This window comes from Coturnix japonica, chromosome 1, assembly GCF_001577835.2.
Source record: "Coturnix japonica isolate 7356 chromosome 1, Coturnix japonica 2.1, whole genome shotgun sequence".
NCBI classification, from domain to species: Eukaryota; Metazoa; Chordata; class Aves; order Galliformes; family Phasianidae; genus Coturnix; species Coturnix japonica.
In genome coordinates this window covers 56,019,294-56,042,639 of record NC_029516.1, presented here as the reverse complement: position 1 = coordinate 56,042,639, position 23,346 = coordinate 56,019,294, and the positions used below count along the sequence as shown (strand labels likewise).

The 23,346-nt window shown below is 40.0% G+C and overlaps 1 protein-coding gene across 3 annotated transcripts in view; it reads left to right on the top strand.

Annotated features, from left to right (window-relative positions):
• Positions 1-23,346, top strand: part of KIAA1549 (KIAA1549 ortholog) — a 122,857-nt gene that overhangs the window by 55,022 nt on the left and 44,489 nt on the right. For all 3 annotated transcript variants that reach the window (XM_015867229.2, XM_015867220.2, XM_015867211.2), the window contains exons 2-8: positions 332-3,031; positions 3,869-3,957; positions 9,369-9,546; positions 11,169-11,299; positions 13,210-13,393; positions 19,242-19,301; positions 22,003-22,148. In XM_015867229.2, the coding sequence (XP_015722715.1) occupies positions 332-3,031; positions 3,869-3,957; positions 9,369-9,546; positions 11,169-11,299; positions 13,210-13,393; positions 19,242-19,301; positions 22,003-22,148 (3,488 nt within the window). The remainder of the gene's footprint in view (positions 1-331; positions 3,032-3,868; positions 3,958-9,368; positions 9,547-11,168; positions 11,300-13,209; positions 13,394-19,241; positions 19,302-22,002; positions 22,149-23,346) is intronic.

The following is a 23,346-nucleotide window of genomic DNA, read 5'->3' as shown; positions in this document are numbered from 1 at the left end:
TTACCCTTTCTGATTGCTTACTTTGGGAGTGCATTAGCTGACATGTGCAGTAACCTTGCGAGAGGGAGCTGCTCTCCCTTCTGCAGGCTCACTGGGGTGCTGCTGTCAAGGGATGAGTGAGAGGGGCTCCTGTCGTCCCACTTATTTAAAGGGAATGGCGTTTCACAGAAGAACTTAATGCTTGTTCTCTTACAGAGATTTTACAAGTATTGAGCAGTTTTGTCTCTACCCTTGGATTGTGAATAGAGTTCTGGAAGGTTTGCTCCTTCCAGTCTTACCGCTTAAGCTAATCTGCTATTTTTGTTTTGTTTTTCTTTCTCTTTTTATTTAGATGAAATATCTTCGGAGCAGCAAAATTTATCCTTTTTCTCAATGGACTCAAAGGTGCACCAAAGCATATCAGGCAGCAGAACACAAATGGCCTTAGCAAAAAGTACTTTGGAGTCCCAAGAAAGTAATTTTCTTCAAACGCTTTTATCATCAGTTACCACTCCCATTGATGTGACTTCATTTAACCAAGAAGAAATGGTCAAAATTTCAGAAGGGAGAAATACGCCGTTGATAGATTTCTCCGTAACAAGCAATGAGGCATTCTTAAGTGACGACAAATTTATTAGCCCATTTCCAAAGGCACAGTGGACTCCTCCACTGAAGTCTTCTGCAATTTTAACAGGTCATCACTCAGTTAATACAGTAGAGCCACCAAGAGAAACATCAGAAACTCCGTTACTAACACCTTCATTATCTGTCTTTTCTTCGCCATACGATGTCTTGAGAACAGCACAGCTAAAGACTCCACTGAGTGCTGTCCTTGATTACAGTACCAGTCTCACAGAGTTGGAGCCTTTTGTACCAGACAGTGGAATGCTGACTGCAAGCAGGCACTTGCCATTGCACCCATCAGATACAGGTATTTATTTCACTCCTGTTCCTTCTGAGGAGGTGGACGCAATGTGGGAAAACATAAACAGAAGTTTAACATCTCTTCTTCCTGGGGTCACTTCAGAGGGATCACCTGTCCATCTCAAGCTGCTGGGTGAAAATCATAGCCAAGCTGCAGCAGGTGCTACAGAACAAAGTGGTGACATTTACACTATTGTGAATAGCAGGGCAACAGAAGCTGTCAGTGTAAGGACCGACCGCGCTCCAAGTATTCCCTGGGCCACAGCTGCTGCAACAGCTAATGCTGAGTCTGCTTTGTTTTCAATCAGTCTTCCATTTGCAACTTTCCCGGGTCACTCAACTGCCATGCCCACCTACCGTGATACAGTTCTCAATGCCGGCTTGTTTACACAGAAATTCTCCAGTGCAGCACCAAATTTGCCTGCTGATTCGGAAATACCAAGTCAATCTGAGCTTTATAGCGAGCTCATAAGCCCAGTGCCTTTCATGAGATCATTCAGTTCGTGTTTATATTGTGACTCCGTTTCTCTTCTGCCAGAAGCAGGGTTTTCCCCAGAACACGATGTGGGCTCAGGTGATTATGTTGAAACTCTGTCATTCACAGCCTCTGAAGTACAAGGCATAACTCCGTTTACAACTATAATTACTGACAGATATGAGTTAGAAGAGCCTACACCTGAGATATTTGATACTTCTTTTCCATCAAGACCAGTTGTTTCATTTTCTTCAAGATTTGCTGAAATCCCTGATTCGAGTTTGTTTTTACTGAGCACTGTGCACACCGCTCTTGATGACAGAAAACCTGTGAGCTCTCCTTCTTACCATGAGCTCCTCGGAGAGACCTCACTGGACATCTCTGCTGTCCAGTTTTCTCTGCCTGTCACAGGAACTGTGTCACTGGCACCAAACACTCGTGTAGAGCATCCCACTACCAGCACTGTTCTGTTGGAGTCTGCGACCATCCCAAGCCACCTGGTTGCATCACTTGCAGTCAGCCCCACAACTTGTCTGGAGTCGTCAGAGCTTAAGCCATCAGAATCCGTACTTTTATTTGACAAGACATCTACAAGGGAAGAGCTGTCTTTAAATACGTCAGATTTTTCGTCTGATCTTTTATCAACGCCATTTCTGATTGAACCTAGCTACTTACTTCTGTCATCAGCTGTGCTAACTTCTCACTCTGTCATGCAGAGTGATTTCTCAACACTGTTACCTCAGACCTTGTTGACTGGGACATCAGTACTTTCTGAGGATGTTTCCAGCTGGGACTTAGCTACTGCTGTCAGCTCTGCCACTGACTCTGAGGTCTCTTTGTTCTCTGTCGGGCAAACCTCGTACTTTTATTCAGATGCATCCTCTGTTCCAGGTGCGCATGTACCTGAAATAATGCCATCGTCAAGTTTTCCTTCCGACTCATCTGTGTTTCTGGAAGCACCATCAGTATTGCCGGTGGGATCCGAAGCCATGTTTACCTCAGCTGTACCAGGAGCTACCTCTCAGTTAGAGCCTTCCCCTTCCTCCTTGCAGTACGTGGCTTCTGCCCTGGTGCTGCCCGCTTCCGACACTGGGCCTCTTAGAAGCAGCGTCTTGCTCGATGAGACAAATCTGATCTCCATGTTTACTACATTCCCAACAACTCCTGTCTTAAATGCGTCTTCATCTCTGCTCTCAACTAGTCTGGCTTCAGATGAGGATATTGGTGCTACAGTTAAGGCCACACTGCTTTTAACATCCCTCAGCGAGAGCAGCGCTCACACAACAGCCCTTCTGACAGCAGACCCTGTTGGCCCGACACAGCACGCAGATGCCAGCAGCATTCTCCCCTCTCCTACAGAATCTCTGTCTGTGACCACATTGTTTATTCCCACACAATTTCCCTTGACTTCCCTCCCTCCCACAGGGTACGACATTCCAACAGGAGTCGGTGATGCTGACACATCAGTTGCTGCCAGCACCATCCCCACCACCACAGCCACCAGCACCACGAGCAGGTCTGGTATGTCCTCCTCCACTCCTCTGGTGACCTCCACTCGTCCAGGAGCTGCCGTCCTCCCTTCTGCCACCAGCACCACCAGGCAGCCCTACGTCTGCGACATCACAGTCCCTGACGCGTACCTCGTCACTGCTGGTGAGAGGCCACCAACTTCTTTGTTTTGTTTTCAGAAACCACTCCTGGCTTGTACCAGAGAACTAACCAAGGGCAGCTGTAGAAATGCTGCATACTCTGTGGTAATCAATATATTTAACTTTTACTGTAATGTGGAAAGCGGCGTGATAATTGTCTTATTCTCCAGGTATGAAGGTGTGCTGACTGTTGGTGAGAAGGAAGATTTGTTTTAACTTATAGTAGTAGTTCTGTAGGCAGTTTACTGGTGGAAAATAGATGCGGAATGACATTGTCATACTTCTCAGTTGTTTCCTTGTCCTCAGTTACAGTCTCAAGCAGACATAATAGCCATAAGGGCTTGGGGGTATCGAAGCAGTTTCTTAGTGGATATCCCTTTCAGTCACCAAAGACATGTTTGTTTACTTTTATTTAAGAGAAAAGTAGATGCGCATTTGCTGTGGCTTTTTTCTGACCTCATCTACATTCCTTGCATTGCCTGCAAAACTTAAACTGTATAATAACAGCAGTCTCATTGTGGTGTGCAGACCAGACTGATTGCTGCAAGTTTCAGACCCTATTTGATCACTTGAGTGACTCTTAAGAAGGTTCCTTGACTCGAATACTGAAGACATTCGATATTGCCAAAAATAAGAATGATTAAACCTATAGTTTCTTAAACTGTATTCAGTTGATTTTTAGGATATGGTCCCACCTTTGCCTGTCCCCTTGTCTTGTATGTCTGACACAATTGATCTCTTTGTCTGCTTTTTCATGCATTACACAATTGCAAATGCAGCTTAGAGATGAAGCCCAAGAGGTGAAGCTAAATTATGCTTACTGACTGACATTAATTTTCAGTGCTGGCCCGAAGAGCTGTTCTCCAGAACGTCAGTGAATCCATCAGAGAAGTGCTCAGAGCTCAGTTCAGGCGATCAGTAGAGCTGGAGGTAAGTGGCATGAAGTGTGTACAAGCACTCTTTGATTAATGTAATACAATAGTGGTTTCAGTTCACAGGCTAAACTAGTAATTTAAAAATGACTCTTGCAATGCTAAACCACAGAGAGGTTTTTTTCAACCTAAACATTAACCTTTTGTTTTAATGCAAGTATGGCATCCAACTTTTTTTTTTTTTTTTAACTTTTAGAATGTGATTTATTGTCTAAGGCAAACCTTTCTTGTTTTTGCCATAGCTGAGCAAGCAGCGTCCTGCCTCTGCTTCTCACCTGCTCTGACTTGTGAGGTGAAACTGAGCTGAAAAGCTTTTACTGTTCTAAAGTATGTCACAGAGTTTTGCTTCTCCTGCTAGTTGTTTATATGCTTTATGCCTTCAGCAAAGCAAGCTGTTCTTCACTGCCTCGTGCTGTTATATCTTGTAACTGAGGGCACCAGCACTTAGAGCAAAAATGGTGGAATCTCATATAGACAGGGTTTGGCAGATGAGAAAGGCAGGGAAAAAAATCAGATATACAATGGTAGGATATTATTTGTAAGCCTTCAAATAAGTGTGATTGGAATTTCCCCACTCCTCTCCTTCCTCTGCTTACAGAGTAAGGAATTTCTGCTCTCTCATTTTTGTTTTGAATTCTTCCTCTCCACTAATGTTCAAGGAATCTTCTTTGAGCAGTATTTCAGTGTTGTTCCCTAGCCTTGAAGTGAGTGCCCACTGAGGTGAGATTTCAGACTCTTCTTCCCCTCCCCCTCAAACCCTCTCTGAGTGTAAAACAGTCACAGAGGTGGTTTAGGGCTACTTTTGTCAGTACTTCAGTACACGGGATGAAATTGAATGTTTTAATGGAGTTACAGGTTGAGGTGCAGGTTTAGCTGCAATTGCTGCATGTCACTTCTGTGTTGGTCCAGCTGCAGTAGCCTAGCACCAAGGCAGTACCTGCTTCTGTGTGTAGTTCCCTTAGGAAGCAGTTTGAATGTTGATCTCTGTGCTCAGAAGGCTGAGATGGTGGTGCCTTTAACTTCTGCTTGCTGGTCTGTGTGGGAAAATGGTTTTTCGACATCTCCTGCCACAACCACAACATTCAGTAACTAAACAGCTCCTGTCTGTTTGTGAACACGCCTCTCTACTGCTCAGTCAGGATAAGTTCCACTTTAAATCATTTCATTTCATGCCCACTGTTGTCTTGCAGAGCTCTCAATAGGTCATTTTGGCTCTAAGGCCACTTGCTGGCAACTGCTTTTATAAGTAACGCAGTTAGTCCAGCTTCATTCTTGACAGATTGTTTTCTTTTCAAAAGGAGAAATCATCCCTGTGGAATCGTTTGTGCTGATTTTATGCTCGAATGCTGCTATGTGTTCTTATAGTGATGCCTTGGGTATAAGTGTTTTTGCACTAAATGTAATCACCAGGAAATGCCTTCACCTCTAGCAGTGGAATACTAACAAAACTGCTATTTTAAATGAATAGCCGTCTCTAATATCAGCATGTTTTATGGTGGTGTAATGAGGAATTTTAAACAGTATTCTCCCATATTGCTAAATTTAATTAATAAAGCAGATGTGATTTTTGTTAGTCAAAAGTACCCAGGAAGCGAGTGTACATTTGCAAGTTACGGTAAAGCGGTGCACTTCTTTAAGTTCACTATGTCTCTTATTACAGCTCACAGATGTTGTTCCCTTGCTGTGATGTAATGCCCAGTAAATCGGGAGACAGTCTTGTTAAATTTAACTTGGTAGTAATGCTTGCTTTAAAAATAAAATCCATGGCAACATTGGTTATAACTGCTACTCACTTTCAATGCAATCCAAGTTTAATACTGAGAGGAAAATCATTTTTTTTCCAGCTTTTTCAGTTGAAACTTTGGCCTCTGATTATTGTTTCACACTCTCTGAGCTGCTGAATTTGAAGGGTGTGTGTGTGTGGTGGTGGTGGGGCGGGGGGTGGGAAAGAGAAACAGGTCTAAGTCCTGTCTCATGAATAATCTTCTTCCAGTTTTTTGTTCCTGCTAAAATTCCTTACAGGAGAGTGAGATTAACCTAACATTTGAAAGTTCTTTCCTTCCAATTGATTTCAGGGTATAGCATCTGCAGAAGGGTAAGACCTTGTGGTTTGAACAGGAGCAGTTTTTTTTTCAGCTTTCTCTAATGTAAGCTTTCTGGCACTTGAGTAAGATGCAGCATTCAGTCAACATAGCTTTGTTGCATGGGGATATGAGAAAAAAAGCAGTGTTGGCAGTGACTTGCTGGAAGCACACCAGGTACCATTAAGTTCATACAGACAGAAGAAAGGCTTTTGCCAGCCTCATTTGTGCTATGAAATTTTATCATGCAGTGTAATGTATACCTCAGTGACTTTGTTACTGCATTTATCTGGGGTTTCAGGCCAGGTTTCTGTAATCCAAAATTTGCAAACCTCTGCTTTAAAAGTAAGGGAATGAGTTCATTGTCTGGCAGCGTAATACTTTCTTCAAAGGTGCCACCTTGTGGATTTGCACTGGATTCTGTCTCATTCATTGCTGCTCAATGCTGCTGAAACCATGGCTGCTATCATTTAGGTGTGTGAAAATAGTGGGAGAATTGTTGCCCCTGGATCCTAATGTGTACGGGAGCAGAATATCTGTTTCATTTTTAAGACCTGTGAGCCTTTGTAGCTCATCTTTAGGAAGTTAAATGCTCCCTGCAGACCGGTTACAGAATGCTTAATAAGGTGGTGGTGAGGAAATGGATTTTTTATGCCTTCTACCAGATGTTTACACAGCATAATACTGTGGTGTGTAGGCATGGGTTGGATGGTACCAAAGGTGCATCTAATCAAACAGTTTAGCTGACAATAATCTGTAGCAAATGCTTATGGAAAATCGTAAGGGATGGAATTAAGCACGCAATCATGTTTATCCCAAGTACTGTGATAAGTTGTGACCTAAAAACTTGCCATGTTAGAAGCATTCTCTCTTGTCAGAGTAGCTTTGAATAAGGTAGATTGTATCCTGGAAACAGCAGGGTTATGTTATCTGTCTGGCATTGGAGAAGAGATGGCTCAGATTGATGTGGTACATTGGCTCATACTGAAGGCTTCTGCTTTTGCTGTGGGAATAGCTCAGGAGTATGTGTTGAGTTTTGGGGTGCTAAGGTATGAAGAAATTTTGTGGTTATTTAATGTTAGAATTTGTGCTTGTTTGCTTAAATAGGTAGCACTCTAAAACTGTAGTTTAGCGAATGTGTTTGGTAGCGTCTCACTGTCTTGGCAGCAGAGGTGAAACATCCAAGAGAGGGATGGATGGATGGATGGATGGATGGATGGATGGATGGATGGATGGATGGATGGATGGATGGATGGATGGATGAGTTTGTGAACCATTAGAGTTGTGCCAGAAGGAACTGTTCTTTTTCACGGCTCAAGAGTCATGAGTTGTTCTCATCTATCCTGCATAACTTTCCAAGCTTCTCTGTGAATTACCTTGTAGACAGCATCATGCTAACATGGCTGTCTTACTTCTGGGATCTAACTTAAGTTGCTGAGATTGAACTTGAGACAACCCTGAAATATCTCCAGCAGAAATAGGTATTGTTTTCACCTACACTGGTTCTGATCCACCTACCTGAAAACTGGAGTTTAAAAAGTTCTTTTACATTTCCATTATTGTGACATTACTTTTGCTCTTTTGCTGCGGTGAAGTGCAGAAGGGAAGTATGAGTATTAGCTGTTCAAGTGAAAATGTCAATGAAAAATTTCAGGGGAGTTCCTAGTGTAGGCTGCTTTCATTGCATCTGTGTCACACCAGAACAGGTCAGAGATGCAGGCAGCTGAGCTGGTTATCAGAAGCTTGCTTTCTTGTCTTCAATACCTAACTATAGCCTATTACAATATGCTGGCACTCTTCCTCAGTGTATATGGCTTTAGAAAATCACCAGCAATTTGTTAGTAAGATTTGTAATTCTAACTGTTTTTTCCTTTTAAGCAATCTCTTTTGCAAGTAATGGACAAGTTTCTCTTTGTATGTCTTACCTGTTATAACTGCTGTTTTCCGTTTGACAAACTGAAGCTGCAGAGATCATTTCATCCTGAGATAAAAGTTTCAGATAAGAAAAACCGAGAAGAGCTGTGCATATTATTCATATCAAACAAATTTGTGTTCTGTGGGCCTAAATCAATTTATAAAAGCAGGATGCCGCATATATTTGTCGAGTAAGAAGAATAATGAGCAAGATACGGGTTTTTATTCTGCTACTTAGGTAGCTTCTTTTGGTGAGTGTTAGCCCTTTGAAATGCATCATGTTTCTGGAGTGCAGGAAAGGGCTACCATTACCATTGTGTTACAGTCGCAGAAATCCCATCACAGGGCTGTGGGTTACAATTTAAGTAGCACTGTGCTTTTTCATAAGACACCTCTTGAAGTTGGGCTACCTGAAAAAGCCCTTCACCAGTGCAAAGCCTGCCAGATGACAGCATCTCTTCATCTAAGGAGTGAACATTTATCACAACCTTCATGTCTCTCATTTAGATTATTTATTTGTGAGGCCATCATGTTGGATATCCCAAAATACTTCTGTATGACTGACTTGAGCAAATAAAGCAAAGGGCTGGAAGAAGGAGGGGGGCAAAATAGAGGAAGGAGGAAAAATGTAATGCTGGGAAATGGGAAAATAGATGTCCTTGAAACTGAGAGAGATTCCCATAGGGAGAAAAGACACTGCAATTTGTTTGAATAAATAAAAGCCTTCAGTTTGTTTTTACTTAGATGACAGAATAATAATGTAATAAAAGCATCTGCATGGAAACATTTGCCTAGGCTCATATTTAACTTTCAATTTCATTTCTTTTACACGATGTCTAATGCTCCTCAGGGTTTTTGAGAAGTCTCAAAGTCACGCAATGAAATGGAAGAGGAAAATTGTAATTGTAACTGTGCTGAGAGATATTCTCCAGAATACGTGTGAGGGAAATGTATCCATAAAGCACAGGTTATGTGTATTTTGCTTCTCACACGTCACATGTGAATATTATAGAATGCATTTGCTATGCAACATAGATCTGAAATGTGAAAGCTGTGCAAATGCATTGGTAAGTAGACAGCAATTTGTATGGGAACTCTCATACGCTCCTGGGGAATGCAGACAAGCTGCAGTGCTGCTGTGCTATGATAAATGGAGAAGAGCTAAGGTAGAAGTGCTGTACGGAAGAGATTGCAGTTGATGTGCCAGGTGTAGGTTGCATGCATTGCTGATGCACAGGAGAAGAGGCTGTAAGCCCTGTCAGAGTCTGTGTGCTCCTGCTCTTTGTAAAATAAAGATTCCATTTTCCTACCTGTGGAAGTTTAAGCTTAGAAATGCCTGTGTCTCTGTATGTCTGAAATGTTGCTGCCAAATTTCTTGTTGAAGTTTTGTTTTGTTTTAATTTTTTTTCTGTAGGTGTATAAAATTTCCCCAAAGTTTGCTTTCTTGGTGACATCAGGCCCTTTTGTTTACACGGCAATAGCTGTCATAAATGTGCTTGTGAACAGCAGTCTTCTCCATGGCGAGGCCCCGCTGATCCTCTCCCTACATCCTTCTTTCACTGTGCCGGATAACAGGTTCCAAGTTCAGACAGGTGAGTTCTTCCTGACACAAAGTGGAGAAGGTGTAGCTTCATACTGATTCACACCTCTACACTTGTGGAGAGTCTCATGATTAAGTGAGCTCAAGTGAAAACTGTGTTCTACTGCTATGAGCATTTGTTTGTTATTAAAATACGTGTAGCATCTGTGGTAAATTTTAATTAACAATTAAGCCTGTCATTTCATGTTTTTTTTCAGGAAAGCTTGGCACCTTGCAAAATGCATATTCTCTTTAGCTCACTTCATATTTCAGTTAATAGTTCACTGCTGAAGGGAGTGAACATTGTTTGCATTCCTTTGTATTGCTTTAAACGTTAGAAGTATTCTCGTATTGAAAGGTGAGTCTGTTTTCAGTGCCTCCTTTCCTGTCGATACCCTGATTTACACGGCATCTTGCAGAGGTGAGATGAGAAAAATGTTTCTGTTTGCTCATAAGATCACAATGCAGCTACTTTGTAATGCTTGCTTTATATTTGGAATTATTTTTACCTTAAATTATACTTTCTGTAATTCTTATATTGAGAATTGGTGAGCAAGAGGATGGCTCGTGTAGTATTCAGCTTTACGTGGATATTGTATGGCAGCAGTATATGTCAAGTCCATGACTACTAATGATCTAAAGTAAAATATTAACCATGTAATGACTTTTGAGAGTCGGTGGTGTCACTTAAAATCTTCTTCAGGCAGTATTTGCATAACAATAACAGTAGCCTGATTGGTTGGCTGAGTAATGAGGAAGTGACGGGGACTGAGTAAATGGGCAGAGAGTACATGAGTGTCAAACATGGGTGCTTTTATTCAGGTATGTTTCATGTGCTTTTTCTGCTCTGTTAGTATCTGTAAATTACGACAGAAATCTGTTGTGTGAATGGGACATTTTTTCCCGCTGCATAGCATGGTTAAACAAATGGGGGATAGCTACATTTCCTCATTGTGACCTTTGTATAACAGTGCTATTAGGATCTGTAACCTGATGATAGCATTTCTTTGGGTAAGAATACATCAAGAAATGTGCAGATAGATGCGCACATAGACAGAAATCTGTGCGCATGCTCATGTTTCTATTCCTCTCCTTTTCTCAATCTTCCATCAAAGATGTTATGGTATATCTAAACTGATTTGTAAGAATGGCTGCTAGTTAGGTATTTTAAATGTTAGGCTATTGTTGACATGCATTAATGGATCCAGTGTGATTTAGACATGCTAACTATTAGTTTTCGGTATAAAAAGAAATTTATTGTTATTTCCCTTAAGATTTTAATTGAAGATGTTGAATATGAAGGATTTTAGTGCGGTCGATTCAGCACTCAAGTCTTGTGAAATTAACCAGTTTGTATGTAGCAAAGGTTTTTCAGCATGCAGGAGGAAACAGTGGCTATTTTGTCAGCAGTATCTTTGGATAATCTAATTACTGTTGTAACAGATTCTTATGAGCTGAAAATTTCCTGCACCCACAGAGAATGTGTATTTTTATCCAGGTTTTCATAGAATATGTCCTGAATTTTATGAAAAAAGTGATAGTCCTATGGAATGAGGATTCTCTTGCTCATTTTGTTTGCTCTCGTGGAAGTACTTTGCCTTTGCTGTAGAAATAATGTATAGTCTTTACCTTCAGTGCTTCAGTTTGTGCCTCGAAACATGGATATTGGGTTCTGCAACTTCAGTCAGCGCATCGAGAAGGGGCTGACAATGGCATTCATGGAAGTGAGCAAACAACACCAGGAGTTCTACAACTTCACTGTGCAGGTAAAAAGATAAGTACGTTTTGTATCTGTCCCTTTTTCTCTTTGCCTTTGGTTGTTCTGAGCTTAACTCAGCCAGTAGGTGTCCACAGGCTACCCCTTCCTATCTAGATCTTGTAGAACGGTGAGGCTTCATAAGAAATTCAGAACTTTTCTCTGCAGAATAATCTGGCACATGTCGCTGGTTTCAAACTTCTTGAAAGGGTGATCCAAGTAGATTATGATTTATATCAATAGGTGTTGATGAAAATAACAGGAATGTGAACAGCCCTGTGGAGAAGGGCTTGGGGGTTCTGGGTGAAGAGCTGGACATGAACCAGCAGTGTGCACTTGCAGTCCAGAAGGCCAACTGCATCCTTGGCTACATCAACAGAGAGATGGCAGCAGGGAGAGGGAGGGGATTGTCCCCTCTGCTTTGCCCTTGTGAGTCCCCAGCTGGAGGGGACTGGCCTGGAACCCCCAGCACAAGAAGGAAATGGAGCTGTTGGAGTGGATTCAGAGTAGGGCCATGAGGATGCTCAGAGGTCTGGAGCACCTCTTCTATGAGGAAAGGCTGAGGGCGTTCTCCAAGCTTGTTTAGCTTGGAGAAGAGAATGCTCCAAGGAGACCTCATTGCAACCTCCAGTACTTGAGGGGAGTTGATAAGCAGGAGGGGAACCAACTATTTACATGGTTTAATAGAGATAGAACAGGAGTGGAGATTTAAGTTAGATGGTAGGAAGAAATTCTTTACACAGAGGGTTACAAGGCACAGGCACAGCTGCCCAGAGAAGCTGTGGGCCCCCCATACCTGGAGATGTTTAAGGCCAAGTTGGATGGGGCTCTGGGCAGCCTGAGCTGGTGGTTGGCAGCCTCATCCACAGCAGATGGCTTGGAATGAAATGGTCTTTAAGGTCTTCTCCGACCTAAGCCATTATATGATAAGCAGGCTTATGCTGTTCACGTAAGCCTTTCACAGAAGTCTGCCCTAACCCTTATCAACTTCATTTTCATTGTTTTTTGTTCCTACAGAATTGAGCGCAGTCAGTAAGTTTTTGTTGGAAGACAGTTTACAGATTTCATGGCCACTCGGGAGATCCTATTAAGAAGTACAGAAATCTTATGCATAGTATCATTGCAGGATCAAATGTTCTAGTTTCTTCTGAGTTGTAGAAATACTTCTAGTCTTGTATGTTGTCCATGGAGGCTACTACTGGAAATTCACATGTGAAATGTAACGTATTGACTATGCATAGGATACTGAATTACATGGGAGTTTAAAACCTCCTGGAAAGTCAATAATTCAACTTGAGAGATCAAATCCCTCTTCTCTCTGATGTCTTAAATTTATTCTAGCTTTCCTGTAGTCCCAAAATTAATATAAATAAATAAATAAATAATATTTTGCTATGTGCACCATAAATGTGTATCTGTTGTATCATAAAGTCAAAGCAGAAGATACTACATAAACTTTATAGCATATAAAATAGTATCTAGTACATACAGATCAAGTGCATAGCAATATACTCAGAACTGTCCAACTGAGAGAAGCAATATAACTGGATAGAATGAAGACAGTTTCTTGGACTGTCAGCTTAGCAATTTATCTTTTTAAATGGTTTATTACTCTTTGGAATAGACTTGTCTGTATGGACATAGTTGCTCCGTGTATAGGTGGCAAAATGAAATTTCCATCAGTTTACAGGGGTATGCATGGTGCGGTACATTTTGACCAAGGGAACATCTGTTTCCATGATTTGCCTTCGTCATGTTGTCTTCCTGTCTGTCCCATTCACTTCAGTATTCATCTAGCATTTTCCATCTGCTTTGATGTAAAACACTCCCCCTCATATTAGGAAAAAAAGCCTATCAAGTAAAGGATAGAAATGCCAGTGATTTGCTTTTGCTGACACTATTGCAATCTTGTCTTTTCAGATACTGAATATAACTCTGAGTAGGCCTGGGGCTGCGTTTCGTCAGGGCCCTGTGAGCATCATTTTTGCCATTCGAGATAGATATGGTTTTCTAAATGGGTCAGAAGTCAGTGAACAATTAAGAAACTTGTCCATGGTGGAATTCAGCTTCTATCTGGGTTTTCCTGTGCAGCAAATTGCTGAACGTGAGTACTTGTGGCCAAGGCTGCAAAATACTTTACTTTTTTTTCAGTATTTTTTCTTCTCTACAGTTTAAAAATATCTTAAAGTAACTGACTTGTATCATGAATTCTGTCAAGCAAACTCTGCTCACATGGTGTGTATCCGTGTTACAGCAACTTGTTGCTGTTGTCACTGTCCTTTCCTCTGTCTGTTATCTTAAAGGTGTTACCTTTTAACTATCTCTCTTGCTTCCTGTGTACTATTGTACTGTCTTTTTTTTCCCCAATCTGTGGTCATCCTTAACTTAGATTAATGGAAACTGCTTGCTTAGCAGAGTTTCCTTGACATTCACTCTTGACAATTTATGTTTGTCTACATCTTACAAGTGACCTCAGTCTTACAAATAAGCTAAGTTTCTCATTTAAACAATAATCCCTGTACAGTAATGGATTGTTCTTGACAGCAGTGACTCACAAAGATAAGTAAGATGATTAGAGAACAGTACTGCTTTTCCTGGTGGCACCTGTTAATGTAAATCCTGCCCATTAATTCCTGGTTTCTCCTATCTCATTGTGTTTTCCGAAGCAGATTTTTAGTCATCCAAGATACTTATTATGGGCCATATAGTCTTAAAGCACCCAACACAGTGATTCTCTCTATAAAGTCAAGTATTTGGTGGAAAATAAGTTCTACTGATAGGTGGTATTGAACTTTTCAGTTTTTTTATTTATTTCTGTTGTTGTTCCCTCTGCTTCCATAACCTATTATTTGTATTGACTTTCCTGTTTCCTTTTAACAATTCTGCCCTCATTTTATTTCACATAGAATATACCTTTGCAGTCACAGTAGTATTTAATTGAGCCAGGACAAAAACCATAATAATCCTTTTCGGTGGATGACAGACATTCTTTTGGTTCTGTGTGAGGTCGCCGATCATCTCAGATCACGTGCTGTAATCTTTACCTCTCATTCAATTCAAATTAAATTGATTGCTTGAAAGACGTTTCGCTATGCATTGATAAGTTATTTATGTGTTTGCACTTTTGCCCTTGAGCTTATTACTTTTTGGGTATTATTCTGAGTGGCTTGAGTTCTTTTTTCTGTGGTGTACACACACCCGGTCTTACAATTTTGAGTTTTGTTTTCATATTCTGGAGGGATATTTGTAGTGAATTTGGAAGTGGCCCCTTGCTGAGAATCCTATCTTTCAGTTTGTGTGATGGATCGTACAGTGCAGTTTGATAACATAATTTTTTATAAACATCAATACATCCTAAAAAGCGGGCTGGTAATGAGGGAAAACGGTTCCTATTAAACATGTACGTGAACTGTTCTCCTTTTTTTTTTTCACTCTTTTTTCCTGATAGTATTTACAAAATGTATGAGTAATTTATTTAGTGCTCAGAGCAGGAATTCTCCCTGTGTTATTTGCATGCTTTTAGTGCCTGGCCAGTGGGACCAATTCCTTGACAATGCCAGTGGAGCTCTGTGACAGCTCACACATCAGAGAGAAAGCTGTGTGAAGCAGATTGAGTGAGGAAGGCAGGCACTACTCTTGCAGGATAGTGCCATTAGGACTCCACGGAATCATCAAGTTCAACCATCAGCCTAACCTACTGAGTCCCATCACTAAACCATGTCCCTTAGTGCCACATACACATATACTTCCAGGGATGAGAACTCTACCACTTCCCTGGCAGCCCTAAGTCAATGAGTATCTTGCAGTATTTGACTTGCACGTCACTAGAAAACTGTTGATGTAGCACACTGCAGAACATCTCAATTTGATTTGCAGTTCTGTGGTTTGGTCTCTGTAGTGCTTCAGCATTTTTGGATTCACCGTGGTGGAACACCAGGCATAGTGCCATTTGATAAATCAGCAAAGTGAGAACACAGTTTCTCAGCTTGTTGAGGAATGAGTCTGTCTGTCAGCGTGGACAATAGTGGAAGTCCTTCATACACTACTGTAAATGAAGCATCATTACTCAGCTCTTTATAGCTATTTCTGGATATTTTTTTCTTTTTGCACTCTTGCAGTGTTTTTGTTTTGAGTCAAAGGATTTGAGATCTTCAGAGCCAGAAATCATGTCCAAAGGCTCAGCAGTATTGGATAGATCCTTCTTGAGACCTCTTATTGAGCAGTCTGAGGGTGACCAGAAGCCAGATCCTCAGAGCTGCTTTGGCAGTCAAGCATGTAAATGCTTTGAATTTCTAGGCTCTGAACTCTGTTTTCCCTTGGTCTGCAGAGAAGTTGTAGCAGGCAAGGTATTGTGAAGATCTTGCTTTGACATATAGCTACTTTTCTCTTTGCAAATTACTTACCAACAATCTGCTTTTCAACAAGATCTTTGGGGGAAAATTTGGAAGGTATATGAGTGTGTAAATATGAAATGTTCCTTGCCATGTGGTTCTGTGGCATTTATGTCAGTTGGGCCTGGTAACATTTAGTACTCCTGGTGGTGAATTTTTTTTCCCCTTGGGGCTGTATAAAGAATATCATATCTTTTCTAATCTGTACACAAAGTAAAACACTTAATCTGTAGTTGAGCTGAGCAGCCAGAGGGTTCACACTGATTCACACTAAGGACAAGCTACTTGTGTACTATCACTGTGACTCAGCATTGGTAAGCCAAGTGAGACATTGCCTACAGAATCCCAAATATGAGCCTTGTTTGAAGGATTCTGTTTGCTCCCTGCTTCTTGCTCACTTGATGATGCCTTTTGCACTCAGTCTGAGCTTTTTGCATAATTAACATACAGTGTAATGAACTATGTAGGTTGTTCCTGGGTAATACATTATCTTTTTTCACTCATTCATAGTAAGGGTTATATGGACTCTTCTGTGCAGAAGTAGGGCTGTTGAAGTCTCCAAGCCTGGAAACTTCCCAGCTGCATTTTGTCCCACAGACTTCTAAGTAATTTCAGCAATGCACTTATACTCAGATGTCCAGTTTACACCTTCCTGCATGCTAATTTTGTGTTGTTCACCTTACGGTTCATATTTTAGATTGCAAATTCATTCAGTTCAGTAGTCATAAACTACATGTTAGCAGAAAGGCATGTTTAATCATGGTTTTTAGGTGTTAGCTCTTGGCACACACAAAAAAGCAATAGGAAGGAATGTATTTGTTTGTTAATGACTGCAAGATTTCTGAAGACAGGGAAAGGAGGGCTAGCTGTGGACTAAAAGAGGAATATTATCCTTTGTGAGCCTACCCCAAATAAATTGCTTTGTTTTCATTATGGCTAAAAATAGAGAGAGTTGCCTTGGGGCTGTTTTTCAGTGCCATAGCTGGCACTTGGATGGGTAGCATCTATTTCAGTTACTTTGGAGATGTTGCAAGGCTAATAGGATAATATGAAAAGCTGTGATATAATTCAAGGACTGCAGAATATTTTGGCAGTTTTCATCAGAGTGGATTCTGCATCAGATACAGTATTTCAATATTGCCTATACCCCATTGTTTTCATGACTTCTCATATTAAGTCCTTCATTCCCTCCATACTTTCTCTTGCTGTTCCTCCATTGATTATAAATAAGAGGAATCAATATGATATCTGTTTTAGCGTGCATGGTCCCACATGTCTTGGTGTAAGGTCAGTCATATCCATACCAGATCACCTGGCAAAGGCCATATTGCTGGAGCAGAGTGCTTCAAACAGCTGTTGAAAGATTTCTAGGTGACCCTTTGCCTTTTCGGTCAGCATGGAATCAGTGCCATTACATGGCATGGTGCTTCAGGACTGTGTCATGGAATCTTACAGTGATGCTAGTGTGTACTTCAGTAGTCATTAGCAGACCAGCCATAATCTAACTACCAGTTTTGTCTGTCCAACTTTCCCCTGACTCTGCACTGGTTTTAGTCATTAGTTCCAGGTGAGTTAAGTAACTTGCAAATATGATCACACTGCAGTGCTGAGTCTCCAGTGAGCTCAGAATTGGGCCATGTGTGGTGAGACACTTGGATGTCCAGTGGTATAGGAGCTGGAGCCTGGATCTCAATTTGAGAGCACTATCTGAAGTGTCCTTCATTTCACACACTCTTCGTCAGGTTTCAGAACCCAGCCTTAGCTGCCAGTGATCATGGCACATCCTTCTTTTCAATTCCAAGATTTTCTGCTCATCGGTTTATTTTTAAATTTCATTAATTCCGTGAAAAGTTTAAGTGAATAGTCATCCAGTAATTTGCATGAATTAAATCGTTTTCAAGTACTAATTAGAAAAAGCGTGAAGAGCGCATTAAGTATTGAGGCAAAGCACAATTTTGTTTTAAAAAGAAGAAAAAAAAAACCCCACATCTGTCAGCAGTTCAAAGTTTTGTGGCCGGTGGAGGCTTTTTGATTTTCTTATCTTGCTCTTTCCATGCTTAGGAAAACACAGATGCGGTTTCGTTTACGCTTTTTGTTCAGGTTGTATCTCTAAATTAAAGTAAACAATTGCGTGACCAGAGCAGATAGAACTACAGAGCAAATATAAGCTATGCTCAGAAGAATCATGTAGCAGCGTGCCAAAAATAAATGTGTTAAATTAAATGGACTGTGGGGTGCTATTTGTGTGTCTGAGAGCTTTGGAAATGTGATGCATCCTGATCAGTGTATAGAGTACTGATATTCTGTGTTCAGAGTAAAGGACCGTATTCTGACACCCCTCTGAGCTGTAAGTCACACTGTACCTCTGGTGGTGCTGTTATTGAAATAAAGCAGAATAACCACGTTTTCATTTGATTCTGTGTGAATAAAAAAGGCAATTTAATTGGTGATTCCTTTGCAGTAGTAAAAAATTGCTAAGCTTTTTAAGGGACAGGAGAATAATTTTTAGATATGCTGACAGATGTCAGCTGCTCTACCAATTATGGCATGATTAAATTAGAAAACTGGTAATTTTCTGCTTCTCTAGAGCGTGCAGTAGTGACAAACTTTACCTAGAACTGAAGACAGTGCAAGTTTGTTTTAAATTGTGTTAGCTTGGATCAGGTCGTTTTTAACCTTTTGTAATGCTCAGCAAACTGCATCTGAATTAAATATTTTGAGAAAGCTATGACCCTTCCTCTTTCGTATTGCTACAGAGAAGCTTAAAACATCCCTTGAGGAAACTGTTGGCCCAGCCCCCATCTCCACTTGTTTCCCAATATGTCTTTGCTGCTCTCCAGTGGAAACCTTGGGAAAAATCTTATTCATATTGAAATCATTGGAAACTGACATTATTCACTTCACTGGGCCAAGGATTTCATCCAGTAGCACAGCTTTATACAAAAATCTTGGGGCCATCATTCCACACACATACATAATCCTTGAGATTTGTTCGCAGCAATGCTTCTATGTGCATTCATTTGTGATTTCTGTAAAGGAATTTACCAAGGTGATCTATTCTAAATTTTCTCCTCTGCACAAATCTAGAACTCAAATCAGATGTACTTAATTTTCTGCTTTACGTTTAGTATTTCTGTATCATTTTTGCCTCACAGAAGGTCATACTTTTGTTCCCAAGCAGTCACAAATTGCTTCATTGCCCTTTGAGCAAAAGTCTCATCCTGCAGCTAGCTCAGTAGGAAACAGAATTCACAGTGAGTTTTACTCTTGTAATTTGTAGGAACAATGACCTCAGTACAGCAGCTTGAAATTTTTCAGGTAACAAATCTGACTGCTCCCATTAGCTTCTTTCTGTTCAGAGGTGAACCGGGGAGCGTAAATTCAGAGCACTTTCTTTACCATTGCGTCTATACAGCCTCGGGAGTTGTAATACATCTGTGTAAAGAAGATGCTCACTGACAGTATAAATTATGAAGTGCCTTCTTTTTAATTTTTTTTTTAGTCTGTTACTGAGAATAGCATTCTAACTGTTGTTTTTCCTCCGTTCTCTTTTTCCCTCAGCCTTTCATTATCCTAAGCTTAACGTGTCTCAGCTGATGAAATCTTCCTGGGTGAGAACAGGTATGTACAGTTCGTGTGAGTAAAAGTGCAGTTATTTTTGTTAGTAGGATAACTAGCATAAATAAATAGTAATAACTTCGGTTATTGTAATAACAAAGGTATTAATGCCTGAGCAGAATCAGTTCTAAAAACTAAAGACGTGATGAATTGTAACTTCTGAGAAATGTGATTCCTGAGTTTAGAATGAACTACTGTAATTCCTCAATAATGCACACCAAAGTTTTTGGCTATAAGGCAGTTCCTTCTTAGTGAGACAGCTCATGCTGTCTAGTGTGAACTATCTATTCTGTATGCTCTCAGTTAATTTTAAGATACTCTATTTTTTAAAAATGAAAATGAAAACTTTCTGTGGCACTTAATATAAGAGCATGCCAGGAATAAAACAGAACAAGAGAGGATATATTCCAACTGCAAGAAACTGTTTCATTACGGTTCATTAATCATTTCTGATTCATTCAAAGTAGACCCCTCCTACCCAGGTCTGATGGGTGTTTTATTCTGCAACTGATATTGTGTCACTTTTAGGTGATTAAAGGATGTTGAGTTTACCCACAGGTGCAGTAGATCCTACCTACTTCTTTAACACAGAAAGCCTAAATGGTGACCAGGCTTTACCTAGCAACCTTGCTGTTCAAGTGAAGCTGTCCTCTGGATACGCTTTTGTCTTCCTACAGTCTTTGCATCCATAGTTTACCAGAAGTAGTATAGATGTAGTGTGTTGGTTTTTTTCCAGGTATTTCTGTCTCCTCTCACAAGTGAGCAGGTTACTTTTTAAGCAGGAAAACAGGAAGTCCATGTAGTTTGCGTTTCTGAAGAAAGCTGAAGGATTTCAGATTGTGTATAGTAACATGAGAGCAACTACTCATGTGTATCCCACATCCAACATCATCCTTTCTTAAACATTTATATTGGCTTTTTTTGTCAGTTTGGTTAAGATAGCCATACCCTCCCCTGCTTATAAATCTGCATCACCAGTTCTTGTTGGAAGTTTCCTTATGCCCTGCAGTAAAAAGAAAACAAACGAAAAGGATTCTTCCAGCTTAGAATCCATGCATGTGAGTGTCTCACACAACATTTTTTTTCTTCTTTCTTCCCTAAAATTCCTGGCTATAAGATTGTTAAAGCCAGTCATAACACCTTTCTTTGATGCAGGGGAACTTTTTGTTATCCCAGTTCTTGCAAGTATCCTGGGAAGAGCTAGTACGCTTTGGCTTAGTTAGTCCTTTAAGTTAGTATATTAGATTATAATGGCAAAATCATTCTATGTTAATGACTTTTTTCATTATTTGATAGCTTTTTCTGGACAGATAGTATGACTAATGAGAAAGGGAGATTATTGAATTTGTGCTTGCTTAAATATAAGGGGTTTTTTTAATAGTAGATTAATTGTAGATTGCCAAGACCTAAGTGCATGGGTACTTTAAAATATCACAGTGGTCATAAGACATTGGCAGATGCAGTGTTTTTTGTAGTTGTCCCTCTTGGTTTTATAATACAATTCATGCTATTAAGCATAATTCATTGATACTCAAATTCAATATATAGGCAAGAATGACATTCTGCTTGCTGTATATAATAGCCCTAGGCCACTATATATTTTTCTGTTTTATTTTTATATACATTATCTGTGATTGAATTTAGCAGACGTACTGTTGATCTCTGAGAAATCCTGAAAATATTTCCTTTTTTTCCCAGTGAAAAATCTTAAATGGAACAAGTTTTTTTAATAATTGTCATAAAATTAAAAAACCTAAAATTGTGAGTATTGGATTTTTTCTGATTGAATGCCTTTTTATTGGAAATACATAAACATGAAAAGCTTCAATGGAAGACAGACTTTTTAACAAGTAAATCGTGTTAACGGAGAATCTCAGGAAGGAAAACTGTATTTTTTTGCTGCAATAAGTGATGAGTCAGTTTATTATCCCTTGAGACTGTTTACTTAGATCATTCAAATGACTGTTGCTGCATTAACTATACTGTTTTCTTACTGGAATGCCATCTTGTTGACAAAGGTCCACAGTTTATTGTTGTTTCCTGTGCAGTGTTCCTCATGTATTTTTCTCAGCATCAGCTGCCCCAGTGGCGTGGATTACCTGGGGCTGGGGAGTGAAGCTGGGAGGGCTACTAACCATTTTTATATGCTGTGATTTTCATACTTGGAAATCTGTGTCTTATCTAGGGAAGGCATGCTTGAAATACAGTGTCATTCACGTGGTACAATTTCTTTTCCCCTTGTTTCTGAACCCTTGCCCTGCCCATCTCTCACCCTACCTTTCTTCCAAACACAAAATTTTGATGGCAGTTAGTTGCAACAAGCAATTTATTTGAATGTTCTGTTTTGGTTGTGTTTGATTAAGTCACTTAATGCTCAAATGTTCGTGCTCTTTTAGAGTTTAAATTGTTTCTTCAGTATTCTGGATCTGCCTAGACTGGCTGAGATTCCAGAAGTGCCCTCTGCCCTATTATATTTTATTTTTTTTAATTTATTTTTTTTAAGTTTTCCTGATCCAAAACCTTCCTTTTCTAATGTGTAACCACCAGCTGAACTTCACAGTATTCCTGTAAGAATACTGCTGCTCTTAAACTGTCCTTAAGATGTCACAGAGTGACTCAAAGCTTGTAATTGAAGTTGCAGAAAAGGCACTAAAAACTTTTACTAATTCAATTGTGTTCTTGGGTTACTTTCTCTGCAATGTAGTTCTCTTGGGTGTCGTCGACCAGCGAATTCAGGAGGAAGTGTTTCAGGCTGAGATGGAGCGGAAGCTAGCTCACCTGTTAAACGAGGCTTTGGCCAGAGGGCGGATATGGAGACGAGCCAGTTTTGCAGGCAGCAACATTGTGCAGGTATTCAGAGCTCAAAGTCAGAGGAAGAAATAAAGGGAATAAATCATTGAATAAGTTCATAATACCTAGGCTTTGAGATGAGAAAAGGTATTTCACATGCATGTATCGCAATTGACTAGTTTAGCTAGTTGATGATGCTTGTGTTCTGTACTTGAAATATGGTTCTTCTGGCTACCTCATTGTATTTTAAACTGCAAATAACAAATGGAAACAACCAAGTGTGTTAAGTGGCTACTAAAAATTCTGATGACTTTTGTAAAAACATATTGAAAATGATTTCACCAATGTCCTTTTTTAAAGAACTGGCTATCTTGTCTGACTTACAGGAGATGCCTAGAAAAGGAGATAGAGTGGTCATCTGAGTCATAAAGGTACTTTGCTGGAACAGCTGCTACTTTGCAGGTCCCTCTTGTTTTTGTGAAGGTGTAGAAATATTAAATAAAATCACGTGCTGCTTGACGCAGTAACAGAGTAGTAAATTTGGCCTCTTAACTTCCTATTTGTCGTAGCATTCCTGGTTGCAGGAGGGGGTTTTAAGTAAGACTGATAAATTATGTCAAATTTTGCACACATGACAGCTTCTGAATACCAGTACTTCATTACAGTTTTGTTTAAGTTGCAATTATTGACATAATGTCCATGAAGACATGGATATATAATGGTAATTTTTACATTTTCACGTGTTCTTGTCAGTCCATCAACCTGAATGCCACAACGCTTTCTCATGGATGATCTTCCTAAAGAGTTGTTGCCAGTTGGCTTACCTCACAAATGCCCATCTTGCAGTTCAGACTTTCTGTCTTTATTTAACCTGACCCTACAGTTTTTGCTAGCAGTTAAATTTCCATATGTTAGAATTTTCTTACTTCTGTTTTTCTATCTTAGGAACATCTGTTTCAGTAATTGATTTTATTTTTATTTTTATTTCATGCAGCTTTGAATTGCTGTTAATAGATGTCTACTTTGAATCTCATGTTCCCCACATCTCTTACTGCACTTTATTCTTTATGCCTCAGTCCTTCCTTTGCATATAAAATAAGCACATAACCCTTATGTTGATAGGAAAGATACCACAGGCTGTAAAATACGCACACGTAGAATACAGTTTTACTGTTTTAGATAAAAAAGCTCAAGTCATTTATTTTCTCGTGCACAAGATACCACACAGGTCCTTTCCACCTAAAGGAGAACGTTTTGG